At 45.3% G+C, this 25,764-nt stretch overlaps 1 protein-coding gene and 1 long non-coding RNA gene across 4 annotated transcripts in view; one reads left to right on the top strand and one right to left on the bottom strand.

Annotated features, from left to right (window-relative positions):
- The window catches only part of LOC309667926, a 614,088-nt gene that overhangs the window by 299,335 nt on the left and 288,989 nt on the right, over window positions 1-25,764 (top strand). The window lies entirely within an intron of this gene.
- Window positions 13,664-25,764, bottom strand: part of ZC3H12C (zinc finger CCCH-type containing 12C) — a 70,374-nt gene continuing 58,273 nt past the window's right edge. For all 3 annotated transcript variants that reach the window (XM_082476862.1, XM_082476863.1, XM_082476864.1), the window contains exons 4-6: window positions 24,451-24,685; window positions 21,652-21,758; window positions 13,664-21,011 (exon numbers count right to left, since the gene is read on the bottom strand). In XM_082476862.1, coding sequence (XP_082332988.1) covers window positions 19,615-21,011; window positions 21,652-21,758; window positions 24,451-24,685 — 1,739 coding nt within the window. In that variant the 3' untranslated portion in view covers window positions 13,664-19,614. The remainder of the gene's footprint in view (window positions 21,012-21,651; window positions 21,759-24,450; window positions 24,686-25,764) is intronic.

Here is a 25,764-nt window from a genome sequence, read left to right as displayed (position 1 = left end):
ATGTATTGTGCTTGGATAATATGACAAGTACTCACCTGCCAGTCACAAAGTTACCCCTTAAAGATTTTCAGAAAAACACAAAATATGCCAACATGATATTGAATTTTCCATCTGTCCCTGATGTTTTTCAAGGGCACTAAGTAAGTCTGGTTGTTTTAGAAACAGTGCCCTTCCAAAGTGGACACATAAGCAAATAAACTTTTTATTTGTCAGAAATAATGCTGTTTGTCTACTATCAAGAAATATTTGTTCCCAAACTGGTCTCATAATTTATTTGAAATCTTTGCTTATCAGGCATTTTTATAGCTTAAAAGATAACCACATACTTTGTGTGGTTTCTTATCAAATTGCTGTTTGCCAGGCCTCTCCTCGATTATAAGCGGCAGGTGGTGTAGAACCCTTCGGCCCTGAGGCCTGGGGATGCAGCGGAGCCAGAAGCTGGAGTCCTGTGGACGAGGTTCACAGGCAGCACCTGAAAGACTGCTTGTTATGTATTAAAGCAATACAGACTGGAAGCGCTTGAGGAAATCATCTGGTTGGGGCCCTTGAACCACTGATCAGGTAACTGTCTGAACAATCATGCCAGGTGTGTTCTTACTTTCACCTTTTAACAGATCCATCAGAGAACCTGAGGCTCAAGGTCAACAGGTCAAGAAGGCACAGCAAATTCCCATGTGCTACCACCGTACAGACCTCTTCCACACACAGATTGGTCTGGCCCGGACTGGTAATACAGGGGGAAACTATTAAAAAAGAGACAGGACAGATTATCAGTTGCTTCTGGTTATAGTGTGATGATATAAACATAATTATAAATAATGCCGTATAACCAGCAGTTCATAAGCTTGTTCGTGGAGCTGTGGAGGGTTGAGGGTTTTCAGCCGGTGGGTGTCAAGCCTGGGCATGGGTCGTGACTAAGACCCTGGATAGGTCACTTCAACGCCCTGGGCCTTTGACGCGTCTGCCAGAAAATGAGACGTTTGGACTAAATGATTTCTAAGATCCTTTCTGTTCTTTGAGTCTCCTCCTTTGGAAAGGGAAGGGAGTTAGCCTACTTTTCATGCTAAAGAGGAAGGTCATGGGATGGCATAGGTGGGCAGCTGAGAGGCAGAGGAGAGTTATGAAGATCGCTTATTTTCAGGTAACAAGAAATGCATGAAGATAATGACAAGTTAAAGCACCACTTTCGTCACACCCCTTCTGAGGAAACAACATATTTAGCTATCACTTCCCATGGGAGAGGAAACTGGCTGGATTTCTTCCTGGGCTCTCTTCTGCGCCGGGCAGAAAGGCTGCTGTCTACACTGCACGCTGGGACAGACAGGTGGGGACTTGAAGCCTCAGAACCAGAAGCCACTTTTCTTCAGGAACTGCTCACGCCCACCAGATGGGGCAGTGCCATGAAGAGCACCTCAGGCCCTGGTGAACTGCTGGACTTCAGTCCTGGTCAAGCAAAGCTGACAGGGGTGTAGCCACCCAAAGGGAGAGAAGCTGATCTCTTCCAGTCATGAATAATCCACATCCTCGCTTAGGAGCGCATTGGTGGGCGGACACTACTCTTTAGCACAACACTCCTGCCCTCTTGGCCCCCTCCTTCCTTTCCAGGCAGGTGGGACGGATTGCTTGAGCAGTGAGTTTGGAGAGGAACTGTGTACCCAGTCCTGTTCTCTGTCTGCAGGAAGCACACATTATTGTCGGCTCCTTCATGCCCTAGTTCTGCTGAGGCAGGCCCGGGCTCCCACAGGAGAGGGGTGCCTGTCTAATTTGGGATTCGATATTAGGGAGTCCAGTTGCCTTAGGCATAAGCCTAGATTCCCAGCATTAGCTTCATCAATGATAAAGGAGATCTGTGGGCTTCACCTGCCCATTCTTTTGCTTTAATTCTGAATTGATTTCACCCAGTGGTTTTTACTTTAAACTTTATGAGCATGATTATCGTCCGGAGGGTTTGTGAAACCACGGACGCTGGCCGCACCCCCAGAGTGTCTGATTCTCAGGTCAGGGGTGGCGCCCGAGGACGTGCACCTCTCCCAAGTACACAGGTGAGGCTGCTGGACTGGGGACCACACTTACAGACCTACGGGGCGCCGGAATGGGAGAAGGAGTTCTGTTTATTGGTCCCGTTAAACCCCAGAACTGAATGTTCTCAAGGCTGTCTGAGTCAGCTGGGCGCCCTTCACTCAGCTGGGGCCAGCAAACACTCTTCGGTCTGTATGAGTAATTCTCGCAGATCAGTGTCCTGTTCTAGCCCACAGCCTTGGGCAGGAACAAATGGTTCTGGATTATACTCATTTCTGTTCTAAGTAAAACGCGAGATGAATCAACGCCAGCCATAAATCAGCCCTGAAATGCGGATTTAAAAAAAGAATCCAAGATGTGTGTGCGGTTCTCCTTTGATAAAACCTTGCAGAGTGCCGTGCGCACAAATCACCATTTAACTGGGTCTTTTTTTTAATGCTGAAGGTACTGCATTGAAAAAACTTTCATTGGAATATAAAGTACAAACGTTTGCAGTTTAGTGGACAGTGTGAAGAATCTTCACAAAGTGAATGCATTAGTGGAATCAGCACAAGACGAGAAAGAGAACATTTCTTCCCTCCAGAGACCCTTGTGCTTCTCTGTTACTAGATTCTCCTCCAAGGGTAAGTGCTGTCTTGAATTCTAACAGGAGAGCTAGGTTTTACTACTGTGTTCTTTATATAAACGCAGTCATTCCACTCATTCTCTTCAGTGAATGGTTTCTTTTACTCAACAGACTCATGGATTCTTAAAAATCACATGCGTCCAGTGTGCCTTGTCGCCTACCTCTCGGCATTTCACTCTGGCCCCTCCGGCCACTGCTATGGGGCTGCGCCCCGCTCACCACCGCGCATGCGCATTCCCCTCCTGGCCCGCCCTCACCTGTCACAGCTGGGCTTCTCACCCCCAGGTCTTCCCACAGGCTCCTGCCCCCGTTTCCATTAGTCAGAGTGGGCGGGGCTCAAACCTGGTCCCCTACAACGCCCAGGCCTCTGAGGCTCATCCCTTGCTCTGTGTGCATCTGGGGGCACGTTGCTCCCCGCGGCTCTGCAGGCACCTGGTTTTCCCTGCACCGTGCAGAACACATGGTTTCTTAGGCACTGTCGCAGGCGGGTAGAGACTGGGGAACCCCATGTGGGCTTCCCACCACCTGCCCCGGTGTGACATTTGTCTCTTCTGTTCGTATTTCACTGGTCAGAAATAGTCACATGACCCCTCTTAGCTCCAGGGGGGCTGGGAGAGGTAGGGGAGCCCAGGGAATATTTGGTGAGCGTCACTATCTCTGCTACGCTGTTCGGTTGGACTCTTCCAGGCCAGACTCTGTCCTCCTTTGCCCTCGGGCACTCACCACGCTCCCTCTCCTCTGCATTATCCTACAGTATTTATATTCTCTACACCACTGGTTCTCAACCAGGGCGATTTGCCTCTCAGGGGACAGTTGATAATGCCTGGAGAGATTTTTTGTTAGGACCTGTGGGTGTGTATGAGATACTGGCATCTAGCAGGGAGGGACCAGGGATGCTGGTAAACATCCTACAGTGTGGTCCCTCAAAGAATCACCCAGCCCCAGGAGTGCCAGACCCCCTGCTGAGAGCCCCGCTGTCCCCGGTGCTGCTTCCCTTGTGCACAGATCTTGCATTACTCCCAGCAGATCACGACGGCGTGGGAAGACAGCCAGGCTAGGCTGTGGCCTGTGGCCTGTCCCTTCGAGGGGACCACTAAAAGAAATGAAGTAGGTGACCAGGGTATGGAGTGGTGGTGGAGAAAGAAGGGGACAGGAGCAGTTTACCCAACGTCCTCCCCAAGGACAGCAGGTCTGGGTGGAGCCCCTCACCTGCAGACCCTCACTGCACACAGGGCAACACCGACCTCAGGGGCCCCTGAGAGGAGCCGGGGCCCTGGAACGTGAACACACAGACCTCTTGCACCCTGAACCTCTCGCGTCTCTTTGGCACCACCTTTCTCCGCTGTGGTGGCTGAACCAAGGAGCCCACGTTAGCAAGTGTGAGTCATCACTCTTCCTGTCCTCACAGTGGACTGGCCTCTGTGGCCTGAAGTGAGACTCATTCTAATTCCAACTCTGCCATCTTCTGCTGTGTGACTTTGGGCAACTCGTTTAACCTCTCTGGGCTTTACTTTCTATAAAAAATAGAAAGTACTTTTTTTTTTTTGGCTGTGTTGGGTCTTTGTTGCTGCGCGTGGGCTTTCTCTAGTTGTGGTGAGTGGGGGCTATTCTTCATTGCGGTGTGCTGGCTTCTCATTGCAGTAACTTCTCTCTTGTTGCAGAGCATGGGCTCTAGGCGTGCAGGCTTCAGTAGTTGCAGCACGTGGGCTCTGTAGTTGTGGCTCATGGGCCATAGAGCATGTGGACTTCAGTAGTTGTGGCATGCGGGGTCAGTAGTTGTGGCTTGTGGGCTCTGGAGCGCAGGCTCAGTAGTTGTGGCGCATGGGCTTAGTTGCTCCATGGCATGTGGGATCTTCCCGGACCAGGGCTCGAACCCGTGTCCCCTACATTGGCAGGCGGATTCTTAACCACTGAGCCACCAGGGAAGTCCCAGAAAGTACTTTTTATAAAAGAATAAACTGATTTTTACAACACATTTTTTTCCCCACAAATAAAGTCTGTAGGTGCTCGGAACCCATTTTTGGTTCCTTTTGGCTTAATTTAATGCAGCAGTGCTAGTTCTATCGCCCTGGGGAGCCTGTTCACTTGGCCCAAAAGGTGACCTGAAGGTAGAAATGAAGAACTTGGGATGAGTGTCGAGGAGCATTTGTGTGTGACAATGGGGAACAAGGTCACCCGAGAGAAGGTGGCTCTTTCACTCATTCATCTGACAACTGTTTAGGATCATCCGCTGGGTCCCAGGCAGTGGTCTCAGAATGAGTGGTTGAAAGGGGTCCCTGGCCTCCCACTTCCCCCGGCGCCAGGGCCAGGCCCGGTGGTGCCTCACTCGCCGATAATTCATGGTAGAATTGGAAGCTGCAACTTTGTCCTCCAGGAAAGCTGCTCAAGCAGCAAGCCCAGCTGCTGTGTCTTATCCCACCAGCTACCTTTCCCATGTTCTGTCCTTGTCCTGAAGCCACCGGGAGTGGGGGGCGGTGGGGGGAGTGGGCTTTGGGAGGGCAGGAGGGGGCCTAGAGCCTACAGATGGCCATGTGGGGAGTGTTTGTACTCAGTCATCAAGTTCACTCTCAGGTGTGCCCGTTGGTCCAAGATGTGAGGTGACTAACAATGCCTCAGGCTGCTGCTGGGAATGCCAGAGCTGATGGAAAATGACTCTGCTGGGGCTTCCCTGGTGGCGCAGTGGTGAAGATCCACCTACCAATGCAGGGGACACGGGTCCGAGCCCTGGTCCGGGAAGATCCCACATGCCTCAGAGCAACTAAGCCCGTGCGCCACAACTACTGAGCCTGCAAGCCACAACTACTGAGCCTGCACTCTAGAGCCTGCGAACCACAACTACTGAGCCTATGCGCCACAACTACTGAGCCTGTGCTCTACAGTCCACGTGCCACAACTACTGAGCCCACATGCCACAACTACTGAAGCCGACGCGCCCAGAGCCCATGCTCCGCAACAAGAGAAACCACCGCAATGAGAAGCCCGTGCACCACAATGAGGAGTAGCCCCCGCTCACCGCAACTAGAGGAAACCCGCGCACAGCAACAAAGACCCAACACAGCCCAAAATAAATAATTAATTAATTTTTTAAAAGAAAGAAAATGACTCTGCTCTGGTAAATGTCACCCTTGTCTGCCTGGTGACCAGGCCTTGGACACCTCTCTTTCCTCGCTCTGTTGGGAGATGATAGCTCAGCTCTGGACTGCACAGCTGTGTCCTGACTTTGTCCATTGAAGGGTGAGAAACCCTTCAAACCACATATCGTAACCCCAGGGCACAGGGCCTTTGGCCCCACTGCCGGCCAAGCCCTGAGGCTCCAGCTCCCCGACCTCCTGTCCCCCCAGGACCAGGGCAGTGGAAGGGGCCAACCTCAAGTAGCTCATGGCTTCAGAGTTTGGACCTGCAGCCCCGCACCACGGAGTGTGTGCCACCTGGGTCCCAGCCACCACCTGCGCAGCGCTCACTCAGGTAGAGCCAGGCTCCCTCCCAGGTGACGCCTGCAGTGTGATCTGTTCCTTCATCACACACGTATTGAGCAACCAAACATATCAAGCCCCTGCCTTCATGGAATTCTGCTTCCAGCTGAGGAAGATGAGCAGTAAACATACTACGTGGTGAGACGTGCTGCGCAGAAATGGAGATGGGCCATGTCCCTGAGGGAGCGCCGGGGTTGCAGTTCTATTACTGGTGGTCAGGAAGGCTTCCCTGGGGAGGCGACACTGGAGTAGAAATTGAGGGAAGGATCCATGCAGGTACCTGGAGGATAAACCAGGCAGAGGGAAGCACAAGTCCAAAGGCCCTGAGATAGGAGGGTGCCTAGTTTTGAAGCTATAGAAGGAGCTAGAAGGCCAGTGCAGGGGCTGCAGTCCCACAGAGCAGAGCCAGGGTGATCATGGTGCTATTTGTTGCCCACGAAGTGGCCTGGGGAGCGGGTGACAAGGGAGGATGGGACCTGCCATCCCGGAGGTGACGGGAGAGCGTGCCGGCTGGGAGCGGCCTCAGTTCTGGCCCCCAGATTCTAGAAGGTGCAGTGGGGGAGGAGCAAGTCCAGGCCCAAAGCTGGAGGAGTTCAGGAAAACCTTGGCCGCGTTGAGGGGACCGGGTGTAGTCCCACCTGGATGCCACACAGAATGATGGGACCCGAAGGACAAGGCAGATCTACACATTTGACCTCAAATTTCGCAACTGGGTAGCTTTCGTCAAGAGCGGTGTGCAGAAGCCTAAGGATAAAGGGTGCCCTAGGGAGGGTTTTCAGTAGGGGAGTGACTGTCTCTATTTATAATATATATACAGAATATTCTGGCTGCTCCGTGGAGAGTAGGTTTGGGGGCAAAAGTGGAATTGGGACGATGAGGCCTTCATGTTCTAGAGAGAATTTATAGGCCAGGGAACTGACATTTGCTGGGCAGCCGCTCTGGGCCAGCGCAGGACTTTAGGGTGTGGCATCAGTCGCTACTCTGCCTCAGGCGCAGGATTTTACTGTCATGAAGGTCCTCGTGGAAAAGCCCTTGTCAACATCACCCGCATAAAGGGCCTTGTTTCCACCCTCAGGCGGGCGGGCAATTGCAGCCAGCAGTCTCCCCTTCGCCGACCTTCCCATCGTTTCATCCTTCTCCTCAAGATTGTGGATTCTGTATACAAATCTTCAGTATTTCTACTGGCCCCAGTATTGCCTGTTTGCGGGGACCTCAAACACGAATGGCTTCAGGAGCCAGGCATGACCTGATTAGGGGGTGCGGCCCCGGCTGGAGGCGGTCAGTGGAAAGCACCGCAGGAAGGTCGTGCCCACGCGTGTGCATCTGGCATCCCACCAGCCTTGCGTGCCCCGCTAGTCATTCTCAGTGTAAAGGCCCCCACCCTGAGTGTCTACAAGCTGGCCTCCCACTCTCCTCTCCATGAACTCAGTCATTCGGCCGCTCTGAACCTCTCTGTTTCTGTCCTGGGAAGTTGCTCTGTCACGTCTCCCCGCCCGGTCAGTTTCTTCTGACTTTTATATTTTCTGCTCCCCCAAAGCAGTCGACCTCTGGGACCCAGGTGCAAGGCTGCTTTCTTTGTGAAGCTTTCCTGTCTGCTGGGAGGTTATGCAGGCGGAGGAGCCTGCCGGACACAGCCCAGAGGAACGAAAGCACTTGTAGTACATACTTTGCAGGGTCAGTGGTCACGGCGGGTGTTGGGGGACAGAGGTGCACTGGATATCACCGTGACGGGGGTTCTGAATATTGTGAGGAGTTCTGGCTGCGTCACACAGAAAGTGTGTGTGTGTCGGGTGTGGGGCTTCAAAGGCTTCTAGGAAGTGCTGGTTAACTCTGGTCTGGCTACAGCGAGTGGGTGGATCTGAGGGGGGCCGCGTAGGGAGGCCGACCAGGGAAGCGGGGTTCCTAGAGGCTGAGCCAGCGCAGTGGGGAGTCTGGGCAAGAGGTGATGAAGTGCGATCTGGCAAGGGTGGCGTGGAGGCCTTGCAGAGCTGCTGTGTGTGCCCCGCAAGCTTTTGGGGGTGGCGGGGAGGCAGAGGGAGGCTGGGGCCAGGCTCAGGGCTCTGGCTGGAAAGGGAATTCACATCTTTCAGCCACTATTATGTCCCAGGTTCTAGTTCTTATTTAATTATACTGACACCTCTGGAAGGTGGGTAAAAAGATCCCCCTTTTTAATAGAGGAAGTAGCTGAGCCGCCTCGAGATTAAGGACCTGCTCAGGGCTGTAAGTGTGGCAGCGGGGCACTAGGTCGGCAGCCAGGTCTGTGTGTCTCCAAAGCTGCTGCTCTGCCCACCCCTACCCGCCCCGCACCTTCCCCCACGGGACTTAGCGCCGCTGTTCCCCAGGCCAGAGTTGCTGGACTCTCGCCATTCCCTCTCACTGGTTCCCTCCACCCAGCTCTCTGTGCTGTTAGGGTCTCTGCTTTGCCCCAGGCCTAGGCACAGTATTACTGCGAACTACAAGTTTTTGCTTTACAACCCAAAGACCCAATGTCTCTCAAAACCACTTCTTTTCCCCTGGGAGCGTACGGTCAGCCTCCGAAATGCTGGGTCTCTCGGAGGGGAGGGCCGTGTGGACAGAGCTTACCGGTGGTAGCTGGGGAGGTGGTGCACTTTGACCCCAGGCAGAGCAGGGGAAATTGTCTTGTGCCTCCCATTCAGCAAAGGAGGCTCAGCAAGGCAGTCTGGTGACACTGCTACCTGTTTAAATGAACACACAGACCTGCAAGATGGGCCGCAACTTTGGAACCACACCCGCAGGGCTCCCCAGGACCTGAGCAAGCGGGCTGTGGCGACTACCCTCTAACTTCTGCTCGGGCCGCTAGAGCTGGGTTGCTCGATCCTTGAATGCACATATATTTTAACGACGGAACTAGAGCCTGTGGCTAGATTCAAAGGTTCCCTGCACCTTCCCTTTAACCACCTGGCATTTCCCACTCCCAATCTGGGAAGTGGCATCAGAAGTCTGTATATTAAATTGTTCGAGGGATGGGGGGGATCTTTCAGAGCCAGTCGCCATCCTCGTCTTTCTTCTTTCCCCAGGCCCACGGCCACCTGGTGACTTCAGTCCCCAGGCAAACTCTGGCTGGGGAGGGTGAGGGGGCAGAGCTGGGGAGGGTGAGGGGGCAGAGCTGAGGATGCTCACCTTTCTAGGGGGCTCAGAAGCAGGAAGAGAGGGCAGGGCGTGTGAAGGCAAGAGCTCTGCTCCGGGGCCAGTATGAACCTGGGACTGGTGGCCCCATCACCCACGCTGCCCCTTGGGCCAGTGGCCTCGTCCAGCCCCTCTCTCGCCCCTCCCACAGCGCTCCGCCTGCCCGAGCTGCACATAGTCCGTGAAGTTGAGCTTGGACTAGGAAGTGCATTTTTCTCCACCACCCTCCCTGTGACTTCGGACTCAAGCAGCAGTAAGCGGCGGCTTGCAGCAAGCGGCGGCTTGCAGCAAGCAACAGCGAGCGGGAGCTGGAAGCAAGATCTTAGTTCCAGGACCGGGAGTCCTAACAACTAGACCACAGGGGCCAGCTGCTAGGGCCTGGATCTCTAGTTCTTGCCTGCCTTGTCAAGAATGAATTCAGGCGAGGAGGCAGAAGGTAAAGAGAAAAGTCAAAAGTTTATTGGAAAAGCAGAGTACATGCGGAAAGACACACGGGTGAACTCAGAGAGAGTGGCTCCTTTGGGAAGTTTAAATCCTTTATAAGGGGGCAGTTTTTCGGGTCTTCGTCTCCCTTCTGGCCAGTCATCTTGCTTTGTCCGCGCCCCCCGCCCCCATTTGTCTCAGGACCCTCCCCTTAGGTGCGCACGCACTTCTCAGCCAAGATGGATCCCGATGTGAAGGCGTCTGGGAGAGGCAAGAGTCACCATAGCCTGGAGTTGTTCCCTGACCCCCAAGGAGCCTTTCTGCGCATGTGTAGTGTCTCCCTTGCACCAAGGAGGGGGGAAGCGGAGATCCTTTGATCCTTTACTCAAACAAGGTTTTGCCCCTCTTTGTTCTTGCCATGACTGTTATCTTAAGGTGTCCACAAGAGACAAAGCTTGGCTATTTACCCTGTCTCTGTCATTGCTTCTATCTCAGAGAGCAAACAGGAGGCTGATTTTAAATGTCTGACCTGGAGTCCACCTACCTCCTGTGTCAGGAAATGCAAGCAGGGGGCTAGTTCTAAGTGTCCGGCCTGAAGCCCACTTTTCCTGCCCCATGAAATGTAAATAGAAGGCCAGTTGTAAATGCCTCACCTGGAGCCCATCTATCTCCTGCCTCACCCGCTTTATAATTTGCAGCATTTTAACGTGTGCTGCCTTCACAACTGCGCAAGGCACTTTGTCCTGCTCTCGTTAATTTGATAACAGACAAATCAAACCAATAAATCTCTGGAGTTTATTGAATGGCATTTCATGTAGTTACAAAATTGTATTTGCCATCTCCCTTACTCTTTTCGTATGCGTATTTGAAACAATTATTGAAATGAATGATATGAAACAATTATTGAAATGAATGATAATTACATGTTTGGAGAGTGGAGGGGGAGCGGAGAGCTTTGAACGCTGAGGTGGTGACAAGGCCTGTGCCGGGGACTCGAGTGTCTTGGTGCCAGTGGCCTGAGGGTGGAGGGCGTCCTGTGCTCTGAGCCTAGCCGCTCCGGCCTCGGGACCAGAGGGCGGGAGGCCAGGGGTCGGGCAGACCGGAAGTGCATGGCACTATTTTATTTCCCCTTCTTTCAGTATTCTGTCCCTCATCTGGCTCTCCTGGGGAGCTGGGGAGGGAATTTTTTCAACCACCTAATTAAACTTTTCTGTTTCTAATCTCACGCTGAATTTGTGCAAATAGAGAGCATGGGAAATGCAAATGGCAGCTGCCTCACATAAAAGGTGCTGTGTGTGCAGAGGGCGTTGTCAGGAGTCCGAAAGCTAAATGGGGCTTCTCAAAAGACACCCGCGAAGGGCTCTATGCACGATTGGAAGCATTAGAAATGAATGTACTGCCTTTTACTCTCGAGGCCTACAGAGAGCGCCAAGGAGTGAAGACAGGGGTCCAGACTGTAAAACAACCTCCTTCCACCACAGAACCCATTAGCGTTGCTCATCGGAGAGGCTGCAGGTCTGTGCGCTGAGCCTGGCAGCTAGCCTGGGTCCTGGGCCAGGGCTGTCCTCACAGGCCTCCGGACAGGCGGCTCTCTGGGTAAACTTCCTTCCCACACAAGAGCCATCTTTGTCATGACGCTACACGAACGAGCGTGGAAGCTGGGGTGGGGGTGGGGGGGGTGGTCTAGTGAAGCAGAGGAACAGAAGTTCTAGTTCAGAGTTTTCCGGGTCTTGCCCTGACCCCAGGTAAGTCAGCATGTTTAAGAATGTGCAGGTATAGTGCCACTGGTGATCATTCCTCAGACCCAAATTCTAACAAAATACACACCAAGGATGATCATGGGCCCATTCCTATTACTGTCTTGCAGCAGAGTAAAAAGAAAAAAAGATTTTGGAAGCATGCGGAGAGGCATTTGCCTTTGAGCAAGTGCTTTAAAGTCAGTCTTCTCATTTCTAAAATAGGGATAATGCCTATTTCATGGGATTTTAGTTTAACTTATCCATAGTTAATCTAAAACCTTCACATGTGAGTGGTCTCCCCACCAGCCCTCTCTCTCCAAGTTTAAGAGCAGCAGTTAGTTATAAACCAGGAGGAAATGCTAAGCTGAAAACAATATCACCCAGTTTCATCTGACAGACGACACCTCCCTGGAAATGTGCTTCATCCACCTGAGACCACAGAGCACCAGCTTCTCTGTCCAGACTGGCTTTGCAGATTCTGATAGTGAGGGACCAACATCCCCTTCCACTCAGGTCAGGGGAGAGGGGTGCACACAGGTCTGCCGAGTGTCCTCTTCAGGAGCGAAACTGGAGCTCAGAGGGGGTCAGTCATGCAGCCCACAGCCTACTGAACTGTGAGCTTCTGAAAGGGTTAACTTCTGCTTTATCATTGTTATTTTTGTTATTCCATTTATTTCCCCATTAAGATATTATACAAAACCCTTAAGCCAAGAAGGGCCTAACAACAGGGGTAGCAAGGACATGGGGTGCCAAGAAGAACTCTTTAAAGAAGTGTCACTCCTGAAAGGCATGTGGGCATGGAATATATATTACACTAATGGCTAAAATCCAACTCCTCTGCAACATAACATATAGATAGGAAGGCTCTCATGAAAACATCTGAAAACGACTATGTATAAGCACCTCGCATTCACCTAACAATGGCTGTCATTTATTAAATGCACACTATGGATCTACCTGTTTGGAGGGTTGACTCATGTAGTCTTAACAAACCTAGGGTTTGGGCCATTATTACCTCCGTAACTTGCCCATCTCTGCCTGTAGGATGTGTGCAGTGGGATCAAGCCTCCAGAGGCTGTATTCTTAATGCCCAGGCTGATGGTTGCATGTAGAGAGAAATACATTTTTTAAAAGGTTACTTTAAAGATCTTGAAAGAAAGAAAACCTTTAAACTAAACTGTTGAAAGACTAAAAAAAAATCCTTCTTATAAAAGCCTTAAAACACCAAATGAACATCATTAACTCAAAAACAGCATCAAAGACTGAGGGCATAAATGCTATAAAGCACATACTTTAACTAATGAGAGGCCCAACTAGAGGCATTTTTTTTGTTTTGAATAAATTCACCATTGCAGTTGCTTTTTACAATCGCCTCTTCCCAAACATTACTTGATTCATCAATGTGTGTGAATCCTTCCTCTTTAGACAAAGGCACTAGGTGGGGGAGAAATAAACTATTAGCTCTAGTCAGCACTGTAGCCTAATCTCATATTCTCCGAGAGTCTGAGCTCAGATTCTCCCACCTAATACTTCTTGTGGATCTGCTGAGTTCCCTGCCAACCACAGCTGAACATCAATAATCAAATCTGCTGACAAAGCTGAAATAAGTTACCTAGATGCATAAGACCCCAGTTAAACAGTTTAAGTGGGAAAAAAGAGAATACCTGACCATGGCAAACAGCAACTTTAGGAAAAAAAATAGTAAGAAAAGCAAAAGTCTGAAAAGCAACGAGGGGAAAAAGATCTGCTATCATCTATCTGAAATAAAATGGTTTCTTATACACTGACACAGGACATGAGTATGTTAAAGCATGCAGATCGTAAGATCATTTCAGAATTGTGACCATATCTGAAATGGAAAATTCCTAGGAGGTCACAAAAGAAATGAAGTGAACCTATTGGGGGCAGCATTAGTAAGATACTAAACTTGATTCATGCAAGGAGAGATGCAGAAACTAGAAAGATCTGTACAACAAAGACTCACTGATAGAAATGATTAGAGCCATAAGGTAGGACTAGTTGTCTTTGGCATTTAATTTCGATTTTCATATGAATTAATTACGGTTCTAACATAACCACTGATACTGAACGTGTGCTTGTCCTACGGAGGACGCCTGTGTCACTAGCCACTGAACGCAGGGAGGCCGTGGGACTAGGGAAGGACGCTTTTACTTACGTGGTGTCTGTCTCTGCTGCTGCATGTCGTTTTTCATGAAACAAAAACAAACAAACCACCATAAGAAAAACGAATTTTTTAATGTTTTTTCTCAGTGGCAGAATCACACAGCTGTTTTGATTCGGATTTCCAGTAGGTCTAAAATACTGCTTTTTGGAGTTGTAAAAATCCCATTACACAAACACACAGAACAGGCATAAGATAAATACAATCACATCAGTTTATCAGACGGTTGCTCTAAACATATTCTTTGTCTTATTTTCTTATAAGAAAAGTTTGAAGGATCAAATTGGAACTTCTACGCTCAGCAAACAACTCTGGTTTGGGAGGAGAAAACCTAGAAGGAAAAGATAAAATCAGTAACTGGGTTCACTGGCAATGCCGTGTCCACATCTCTGCGGAAGTGTGCATGTGGATGGGTGTATTAGCTGGGACGTTTATAATTTCCAAAAACTGAAGGAAATCTAAAACATATTCTTTATAAAAACAAACCATTGCTCTTCAATGTCTTTTTCCCTTGAGGCACAAGCTGCTTCAAGAAAGGGGTCAAAAGCTTTAATGAATAATTTGTTATTCACCTGAAATATCTGGACAGAAAATTGGCAAATTGGGTACATGGTTTAAAAAATAAAATTTTACACATTCTATAAAATTGAATTGAAACATGCACAGACTTTTTTTTTTTTTTAACTGCCAAATTGTCAAGTGGTCAAAACCTTAAATTGTTTTTAAATCCAAAAGACTAAGGACCTTAGGGAAAAAGCCGCTTCCAACACACGGAAGTGTTATTATAACAGAAGCAAAAAGCAGGTGAACAGACGGCATTAAAGAAAAAAAATTAACCATTTAAAACAGTAAACACCTGTTAAAAGCTAGAGTTATATTCCAATCCTAAAAGAAAGTATAATTACTTAAGTGGATGGCAATGTTCAAAACTTTACTGTTCTGGCGGAAATGATATTACGATGTTAACACAATTTGTGAAGCACTGTGAATGAACATGCTCAGTGGTGTGTACTCCAATGAATTTAAAATCACACAGGATCATGTTAAGAATATCATTCACCAAGGACAGTCCTAAAGTGTCTTAAAAAAGTCTATACTAAAGGTTTGGACAGAGAAAGCAGGGATACACTTTGTTTCCTATAAAGAGAGTCACAATACAGCAAGTGCACTCACAATTACACTAGTCACAATTTTTAATTTTACAGAATAAAGTTACAGTATGTAAACTTACAATATATTGATCTTCTTTAAAACCATTTTTAAAGAAGGGTGGATCTGTCATTTTTTAGAAATCAAAAACTAGCAGAAAAATGTAACTGATAAATGCAGTCTTTATAATATTTTATGGCTAATTATATGCTAATTTTCAAAACACAACAGAATTTTTGGTCCATTAGGCCCTTAAAAAAACAAAAGGCAGGTAAGGATTCCCATTTATCAGTAGAAATAGAAAGTTCATGAAAAAATTCCAATAATTATTAAAACATCTTTTTACACAATGCTTATTTTGGGTGGTTAAACACAAGAAATATCTCTAATAAATAATGGGTGTGACCAGGCAAAAAACATAAGTGGATTAAGATGTTTTAATATGTGACTGTCTCACAAATCTTCTTTCGAAGGCCATCAATAACGGATTTTCTTTGAATGCCAACTGAAATATAATTATTATTTCTTACGTTAACATATATCAGGATTTACTGCTTAACATGCCTGTTTTTCTCCCTCTAGGGCAGGAATCAGCAAACTATGGCCCACAGGCCAAATCGGGCCTGCTGCCCCTTTCAGTAAAATAAAGTTTCATTGGCATACAGCCACACCCATTCACTTACATATTTTCTGTGGCTGCTTTTACACTGTAAGGGCAGAGGTGAGTGGTTTATAGAGACCATATGATTCTCAAAGCCCTGGATTATTTACTATCCCATCCTTTACAGAAAAAGTTTGTCAACCCTTGCCCTAGGGGGTTTCCCAGAGCAATCTAAAATAATGCATATGTTTCTCTACTTTTATGAACACTCCGCTTTCTCTTCTTCAAATGCATGTGTGTAGTTCATGTATTTTATACTTCATTTCACTTGTTAGTGTATACCAAAGAAGCTCAACATCCTAGCTGAGTTCCCATGTTTAACATATTTGGAACATAACTAATCTCTCTGGCCATAACCTGTTTGATTCCAGGTCACTCAGGAATTTTCCAGGAGTTGGAGGATAATAAAATGGATGAGCCACGTCTAGCAGAATGGCCGGGAAACTGTACATCTTATCTTGAATAAGGAAGTTGAATAGCAAAAAGAATAATAAAAACCAAATATCCCTTAGGGTATATGCCATTAAGTCGGGGGAAAAACAGCTCAAGAGTTTTCAAAACACACACAAACATATCCAGGGCCATCCTCCCACCTATTACAAACTAACGACTACAACATAGAGTATATTTGTTTTATAAATATATTACTGTCTATATACATATAGATACGTCCATAAAAGACATGTTAAATAATTATCTGTATAAGCAATACTACTTTAAGTTTTTTTGTGTGTTTTAAAATTACACATTCTATTAAAATTATCAAAATAATTCTTTAAAAATACCAGGAATAAAGCCAGTAAAGAGTTGCTTTCCATTCAAGTGGTTCTAAATCTTATCATGGGTCACCCAGATCCAGACTTGGTTGTCCATAACTCAAAGAAACAGTTCAATTAAGGAAAACTTAGCCATCAAAAGCGTAACATTCTCCCATTTTTAATACTTAACAAATATGTATGCACGTATGTATATATATATATATATATATATATATATATATATAAACACTCTTTTTAGTTATATTACATATTCTCATAAATGAATTTTCATAAAAACACAAAGTTCAAGTTTCTACCAGTATCAAATATTTTATACTGGTGTGCATTTCTTTCAAATGTTTAGGTCAATGACAAACTCTATGAGGATACAGTGATCACAAAAAGGAGATTGAAAACTTAGGTGTCACATGCAAGAAAGGAGGAAATACTAAGGGCCAGAATTTGGCCAGTTGGGTACTACTCCCTCTGTACGAAGACACAGAGATGACAAACCGGCTAGTTACTGTGTAAAACAGTCAACTGTCCATTATTCAGGGGCAGAATATTCCAATCTGAATCCTCCTCTTCTATCAGTTGACCACTTCTGGCAGTTCTACTACTTACTAACATACCTCTCTCCGGTTATTTGTTAGCAAGTCTGAAGATACGATTAAGGTGAAAGTTTTGGCTAAAATGAAGTTTTGGGATCAGCTCTGAATTTAATTAATGATGGATCCTTTTACTTATTGCTTTAGATAATTAAGAAATTGCTGCATCTAAAGTCAGCCAAATATCTCATTCTTAAGCTCTGAAAGCAACATCGGTGCTTCAAAAAAAAAGCGCGGGTAGGGTGGGACAAATTGCCTGTTGACATAAGAAAACTATTTCTTAACTCACAGTCAATTACACTGCAGGATTTCAGCGTGGCTATTCAGAGCTATTCATGTCAGGCCATGTCAGGCCGCGTGGCGGCAAGCCCCACTGTTTTTCCATAGTCTAAAATCCGGGAAGCAATGAGAGATACTTAGCTACAGACATTAGGAGGTCAAATTAAATGGTGTGTTACACATTTCACCGAAGATCTCATTTAAAGAAATTTCATAAAATCTGGCAGAATCTTCAAATAATTCAAATGCAAAAATTAAGAAAATGGAAGCAAAACCTACTTGTACAATTTAAAAATGATTTCATACTAAAAAAAAAAAGCAAGCTTAGAATCAGACTGAGATGAAAGGTACTCCACGTTTGTAACTCTACTTTTGGCACTGGGTTAGCATCTACATTAAACTTGTTACAGAGAGTGACCGACAAAATCAGGAGAACGATTTCACAAGTGAGCAGGTCGCTCAGAGGACACCTCGGCGGGTCCATGTGGCTGTGCCCGTATCCTCTGCGGGCACAGCGAGGGGCACCTCACCTAGCAGGTGGCAGCAGCGACTGTGAACCCCACTTTCCTGAATTAGGTTTGCTGAACATGGTTCAGATTATTGGATATGTCAATATGCACAATGCCTTTTAGAAGCATTTACTGTAACCCAAATCCTACTTCACGCGACACACAGTGTCACACGAGTAGTGAAAATGTTGTCCTAGTCAAAGGTGCTTGGACGTTATTTTCAGGCAGCATTTTACCTTTATTTTAAGTTAAGTTCACGCTAGATAAGTTTTAGGAGAAAGAAAATGCCAATAAATTCATTTAATATACTTTAATATATAAAACTAAGACAGACACTTTTATTTACCTAAATTGTTTTTATTTTCTACCCTATTCTAGACCTCAATTTTACTTTAAAAATTTGTATTTAAATAAGGGATAAAATGTTGCCCAAAAGTCTAATCATAGTTACACATCTGTGTTTTAACTAGATCTACAAATCAAAATAGTTCTTATAGTTAAAAAGATACAATTTGTATCAACAGTAAAAGGTACTTTCTGGTTTTTCAGGGCTTTACTTCAAACTGTAGCAGGTAGAATAATAAGGATAACCAGGGCATCTAGGCACACTCCAGAAACAGATCGGAATGTGTCTGTTACACTAAGTAAAATTCAAAAACTGGAGGCAGCGGTCAAGTCGTGTCAGTCACACAATTGTCTGCCACTGATTGCATCATCTCTCTTCTAACCAGCAACAGAAACGAATCCACGCTCAGCAAAACCCATGACTTTGAAACCAGAAATATCCCTTACTAATACGAGAACAGACTTTAGTCTGTATCTAAAACTACACTATTTGTGGCAAGAATCTGGCCTTAATAATATAACAGGCCCCCCCAAAAAACTACCTTCAGGAAAATGGAAAATATACAGTATCTTACAAAAATTTTAAGTTACCATTTACAACTCCTGCATCACCATTTCTATAGTGCAGTATCAATAAATGTTACATATCCTCAACACAGAAAACCACCTCAGGCCAGCCTTGATAAATAGCAGGAAAGCTAAAGGGTATATTAAATATAAAAGTTGCATTGAGAATAATTAGATTCATTAAAAACAGGCAAGTACTGCAAAAGGGTTATTTTATCCAGTATTGTTGTGCCCCAAAACAAAAAGACAAACACATTAAAAAATACGGGTTAATGGAAGTCTAGGAATTCAATTCCATTTCTACTGTCCAGAAGCACATCACAGCTGGATAACGAAGCTCTAAACTGTAACAGTTGATGGCTTTTGCCTTTTTTATAAAAAAAAAAAATGGAAACAATTTTTTCCATTGATTGCATCTGCTTTCCTTTAAATCGACCATATTAAATTAACAAATTACTTAACACAAAAAATCCAAACGAAAGTAAAACAACGAAAAGTGCCATACTGTAAATCATTCTAATATATACTGTTACCCATTTCAACATAAACTGGTAACTTTCATTTTGTTTAAAATATAAAGTCAGTGCTGTAGTATATCTTTGTTTCTATAAATAATGATTATAGCACAAAGAAGCCCACGTTCCCCAAATAAAAATAACTTAAAAAGCTGTAAAAGATTCCAATTATGCTTGGCTTGAAAAAATAGTTTGCTAGGTCTAGTCAAATGTTCAACATTCTGAAGGTATTGTAATTGCTTGCAATTGACAGACAAACACCAAGTTAATAAAACATGAAACAAGGATAAAAAGTGCTGCATATAAACCCCTGATGCACCAAAGATTAATATCAAAGATCACAGATACATCTAATAAATCAAACTGGAAAAACTTCCAGCCAAGGATATAGCTTTAAAAAGGAAATATTAAAAAAAAGTTTGAATGTAAAGCAATCCCGTGATACTTCCACTACGTGGGGCTATACATACAGATTCCATGATACAGTATTTCACATAAATGGATACTATATAACCTCCTTGCTGAGAAGGAGATCACATGTGCTATTGTAGCAAACCTCCCTCAGCATTTGAGCTGAACAAAAAACTACTAAACACCACAAAGATGCATCATCTTTCAATAACCCAGCTGTGATTTCTCCACTAAAATGGCTGCAGCCAGCTGCTGGGCGTCTGTCATGTGAGGGTTCCTTTTCATGACAATTCTCACAAGGTCAGGCGGGAAGATGTTGCACAAGTTGATATAAATCTTTTCTCGGCTGTCCTGGTACCTGGGGGGGTCTTGCAGCACCCCGCAGTACGGGACGCGCCAGGTGGGCTCCGGCTGCTCAGGGAGGCTCTGGAAGGTGAACTGCTCGTAACACGGCTGCGTGGAGGTATCAGGCAAAGAATAAGTCTGCCGGTAGCCGTACACGTCGACCCCGTAGCTCTGCCTATCCCAGCTTCCCAGCCCTTCCTGGCGGGCGTAAGGCTTTCTTTGTCTGGAAGGAGAACTGTCGTACAGCCGAGAGTCAGAAATGCTGTCTATTCTCGTGGCCACTAAGGACCGCCCTAGGTGTGGTGCCTTCGAGTGTGCTGAACTCGGAGGAGACGGGTAATCGCCAGGACAGCTGGACCGGGCCCCCACGGCGGGGTGCTGCAGGTGCACGGCCAGATGTGGGAGAGGAGGCTTGTGATGGTACTTTGGTTCTTCGTGACTGTAACTCTGCACTCTGGTTAAGGGGTCGTGGAAATTCTGCAGGAAGGGCTGAGAATTAAGGCGGCTGTGAGGGTGCATGTGTTGACACTTCAGATTCTCTTCCAGCTGTGGGTCAGGAGAACTGACGTAGGAGCGGTCATTGTACCCCACGTACGAGTCACTGCTTCCACAGCTCATGCTCCCTTCACTGCTGCAGTCAGAGGCGACAGAGCTTATCCTATAATCTGTGTCTAAGGAGAAACGCCTTTCAGGACTTCGTGGGCCTGAGATACTCAGATTTGAGTATGCATTCAACATGGAATAATACCCAATGTCGACAGGCGAGTCACATTTTGGATACTGTTCATAAGGCATTGGCGTTCCATGATTTTTGGTTGCCATCATCATTGGAGGATATTGTCCCTGTGGTCTTTGATCCTGAGGTGGGAAATGAACTCCAGATGGAAGGCCATTGCTTAACGATGTAGTGCTTTGGGGTTTTGCGGTAGAAGTAGCCGGTATACTAACTAAGGAAGGTACAGACCTGGTTTCCAGTTTGTTTTTGGTGGGAAGCTTTTCCTCTAGGTCTTGGTAGACTTGAGTCCTTATGCTTGGATCCGATTGCCTCTTTGGAGCACCTCGCTTGACATCGGAAGTGCTGTCGGCTTTAGTGCTGCAGGGGACACTGTTGCTTTTCACCAGTCCTCCTTCATTTGCAGTTTTGGCTGCTGTGTTTCTAGACATGGCACGCAGTTCATCAGCCACTGACCGCTGAGGCTGACTGCCCCTTTCCGGATGATAATATTTGCACTTGTGTCCATAGGTACACTTCTTTCCTGTGAAGAGTAAAATCGGTTAGGCAAAGGACCATTCATTCCACCAGACCCTGGACACCCAGTGTGGCACTGCTCTTTTAATGTGAGGAAGAAACAAGGGCAGAAATGGGAGCTGTGCTCACTGCTACTCCGCTACTTGTTTCTGAGAAATGCTGCCTTTCAGTCTTCCCCCGTTGGCACTACCAAGAGCAATAAGAAAGTTGGCTGAATGAGTAACAATCACCTCCAGAGTTTTGGTTAATACCCCGTGTCCTTAATTCCTACCTGCCTCTTCTCTTCCACTATGAGTCTGCAATCAGGTAGGACATTCTGTTTTGCAGAACACAATGTACTGCCGTGATGTGACAAAACCACGCTAATCTGATGTGTAGCTAGATGAAAGAACTCCAAATTTTTATCTACCTGAAAACTTACTTCATGTAGAGTTAACCAAAACCATGTTTTAATTCAGGGAAATGCATATGCGTTGAACCCAGCTAGGTAAAAATAATAATTTTTTTCACATAGACTTTTTCTTAAATTTAATTACATTCAAAAGAACCACATACTATATGCCATCCAAAATTTATTTTTAATAGCAAAAGTTTAACAACATATTGTGTTCTAAAGGCATATATTAAATACTCATAAAGAAAGTTACCATATGGACAAGGCTGCTTTTTGTGTTCAGGAACAATAGGTTTCTTCCTCAGAAAATTATCCAGGCTTGGGCCATGTCTGCCAAGAGGGTCGTCTGGGGGCATGAACCTGTCATGGATATAATACAAAATTATACCTAAGTAGGAGGCTGACAATTTAATTCTAAAGACAGAGTGTAAAGATTATTCACCCCAAGGTATTTTTTTGAAATTTTAATCCAGGTATTTTGATTCAACATTTATAGGATAGGGACTTCCCTGGTGGCGCAGTGGATAAGAATCTACCTGCCAATGCAGGGGACACGGGTTCGAGCCCTGGTCCGGGAAGATCCCACATGCCGCGGAGCAACTAAGCCCATGTGCCACAACTACTGAGCCTGTGCTCTAGAGCCTGTGAGACAAAACTACTGAGCCCGCGTGCCACAACTACTGAAGCCCGTGTGCCTAAAGCCCATGCTCCGCAACAAGAGAAGCCACTGCAGTGAGAAGCCCGCGCACCGCAACGAAGAGTAGCCCCCGCTCACCGCAACTAGAGAAAGCCCGTGTGCAGCAACGAAGACCCAACGCAGCCAAAAATAAATGAATAAATTAAAAAAAAAATTTATAGGATAAAAAAAATCAGTACGGGAAGTTTTCTTAATGAAAACAAAATTAAAATGTTTCAAGCTGAACCTGTATTTGTTTAAATTCAAGTGAGTTTTGAGCCTACCATGTTCTAATTAATTCTTCCTTTTCTTAGTCTTGGGATTTTGTAAGGACTTTAGAAAATGACTACAATGACATTTTAGGAGAAGTTTTTTTTTTTTTTTTTTAAAGAAATTCACGTTCTTTTATTTATTTATTTATGACTGTGTTGAGTCTTCGTTTCTGTGTGAGGGCTTTCTCTACTTGCGGCAAGTGGGGACCACTCTTCATCGCGGTGCGCGGGCCTCTCACCATCGCGGCCTCTCTTGTTGCGGAGCACAGGCTCCAGACGCGCAGGCTCAGTAATTGTGGCTCACGGGCCCAGTTGCTCCGTGGCATGTGGGATCTTCCCAGACCAGGGCTCGAACCTGTGTCCCCTGCATTGGCAGGCAGATTCTCAACCACTGCGCCACCAGGGAAGCCCTAGGAGAAGTTTTATGAACGTTAATCTTGTGAAGCAATATGAGGCAGGTGGGCGCCAGGAGGAGCAGCTGAGGGACAGAAGGGAGAGGTGGGAGAGAGGAACGGGAAGACCTGAAACGACCCAAACACCTAGTACATGTCGGACACCCTGCACACGTCACTACATCTCATCCTCACAATGTTCCCTTGAAGTATTCGTTCCACGTTACAGATGAACACACTTTTCTAATCTAGGCTTAGATGAATTGAGTATTTTTATCTCCGTTCACATGGCCTAGTCAAGATTCAATTTGTCTAATTCCACATTCATTCTCTTCCCCCTATAATAAGGTACTTCTCAGCTGAGATAGAAAAAAATCTTAAGGAAATAAACTTATTATTTTGGATTGATTGTCCAATGGAAGTAAGAATTCATGGCATGAATACTGTAACAAGGTTATGATTGCAGAGTTCGACTACTAGTTATGTCACTGTTTGAACATGAAATAAACCAAGTGTTTACCCACAAAATGTGAATAACGTTTGAACTCTTAAGGGAGTGTCAACATGCCTGAGTAATAACACTTAGCAACTATGATGTTTAATATTATTATAAAAACAATATGGCAACATGAAAAGTTTAAAAATAGAAGACAAAATCACTCAATCCTACAATCTTAACACAATTATTTTCCAGTTACGTGTTGCATTTTAGTCATTTTCCTGTATGTACATATCACTTTACAAACACAGATGTAATTTTATGCTTTGTCTTTTTAACATAAATATTTTTCCATGTTTCTTAACAGCTTTCATAATCATAATTCTGAATAGCTGAATAATATTCCACTAGGAGATGTATTACAATTTAATTGTTTTCTCTATAGTACCTTTAGTTGCCTTTGAAGTCTAGCAATTATAAATATACAGAAATGAACATATTTGGGCTTCCTTTTTTCCTCATTATATACTCTAAGAAATGAGATTATTGGCTTGAGAGGGTATTTGTAAGACTTCTGCTAAACCATGCCAAACTTTATTCTTAACGGCATAAGGCGTATGCAAAAATGTTTTTTAATTTTGTGAATTAAATGGGTGAAAAAATATACTCTTTGTAGATTTAGTTTGCGTTTTTGATCATCAACAGGTGAGCTTTTCCCACATATTTGTAAATACAGTTGACCCTTGGACAACATGGGTTTGAACTGTGTGGGTGCACTGATCCTTGGGTACTTATTTCTCAGGAGACAATCTTGTTCATGTCACCTGTCCATTCATCAACTTAATCATGACTAGCCTTATATTGCTTTAAATTTTTAAAAATCATATATTTAAAAAATCGTATATTTAAGTAAGCTCTCAATGCTCTAAGTTGATTTCAAAAGGCAGGGTTCTAGCAGTCAGTATGTTCTACATCTGCATCCTCTGAAGACGGCCAGTCTCCCTGTGTCAGGTACTCCCGGTCACTCAGCCGCAGAAGACCTGCTCTGCTAGTCACTTATGGGGAAGGGCAGCCTGTGACTCACGCAGGGCCTCCCGAGGCAGGACTCTGCCGTTTTCTTACTCTCACTGAGGATTAGTGGGGACATCAGTGGTCGGAAGAAACTGTCTTAGGTCTGGTCAGTGGCAAAGAGAGAGGGCTTCTGTAGCAGGTGCCCAGGGATAGTTATATTTTCAGGGAAGCAGTGTTACTGTAAGTAAGTGGTTTTACTTACTTGTCATTGACAAATGAATACATTAACAGTCGCTCATCTATGAACTTTTTCCATTCTGGTTTCTCATTTGCCAAATCCCTGTAGTTATCATTGGATACAATTATACCATCCGACTCAAATGCCAGCTTCACGATGAACCTGTCATCATAGCACACCACTCGCCTCCCCTGCACTCTCCGGGACGGTGTGAACACCAGGATTTTCTCCTTCTCTAATTTACGTAGAACTTCTTGATCTGCAGGAATAATCAGGGTAGAATTTCAGTAATAAGTACATACAAAACACATCTCGCAACCTTCATACAAAGTGAGTGTGTATAGCATGAACTGGATACCTGTAACCACTTAATTAGGGATTATGATTTACAGTTGGTAGATGTAGCAAATTTGTAACTCCCAGTAATAGTTTTTCTTCAGGATTTTCAATTAAAAAGGTTTAAAAAATAGCCAAAAAAGTGAACTTGAAAAACATGAAAAGTTTAAAACTTTAAAAGCATAAAACCTGAACATGACTGAGCAAATTCTGATTTTCATTACATAAAGCTTTTGCTTGATAGCTGGAGCCCCCAGCTCTACACTGTGAACCAACTTCTCACACATCCCTAGCTCTACGCCATCCTAATGAAGCAGTTGTGTTGGGTTCAGGTGTGAGCAACAGATTCTTTCCCCCAAATTTGTTTATTTTGTAATGCTGTTTTTCTAACTAGTGGATGTGATGGTGGGAGAGTTTGAAAAGTAGAAGAGGTGGAGGTAGCAAAGGGAAGAGTCTTAAGATGCAGAAGTTTCAAAAAGGAAGGAGGCAGTGAAGTCAGAACTGTTGTTCTGGACGTGGCCATTCTGCATTCTGTGTCCTTTCCTGTGAAGCAGGTGCTAACAAAGGCCAGCAGTCTTGTGGGGCTGGACTGAGTGAATAAGAAATTAGAAGTGATTATATGGGGAAAACAGCCATTGATTAAATATGGACATGTAGGGGAATGTCCATTTTCTCTTTGGTGGGCACACTCTTTCAGTACTTTCTAATTCTACTGACTTGTTAGTGGTTTAAAAAAAAAAAGGTGCCAGAACTCATATTTTGATTAATGATAAAATTCTCTCCTCACCATGCCTTCTTCCTACTTTTGCTTTTCCACTCCCTGACTTCCCACCCCTGTAAATTCTGGCACAGAGTGCTGGGTATAAGCTGACAGACGTCATGATTTTTTTTTAAAAAAAAGGCTCTCTTCTCCTCAATGCTTATTAACTGGAGTTACTAATTTAAAAAAAAAAACTCTTTTCAGCGGATAATCACTACATGCCTACTCTATGCTATGTGCTG

This window comes from Balaenoptera physalus, assembly GCF_965194825.1.
Source record: "Balaenoptera physalus genome assembly, chromosome: 10".
NCBI classification, from domain to species: domain Eukaryota; kingdom Metazoa; phylum Chordata; class Mammalia; order Artiodactyla; family Balaenopteridae; genus Balaenoptera; species Balaenoptera physalus.
This window is presented reverse-complemented; position numbering and strand designations above follow the sequence as displayed.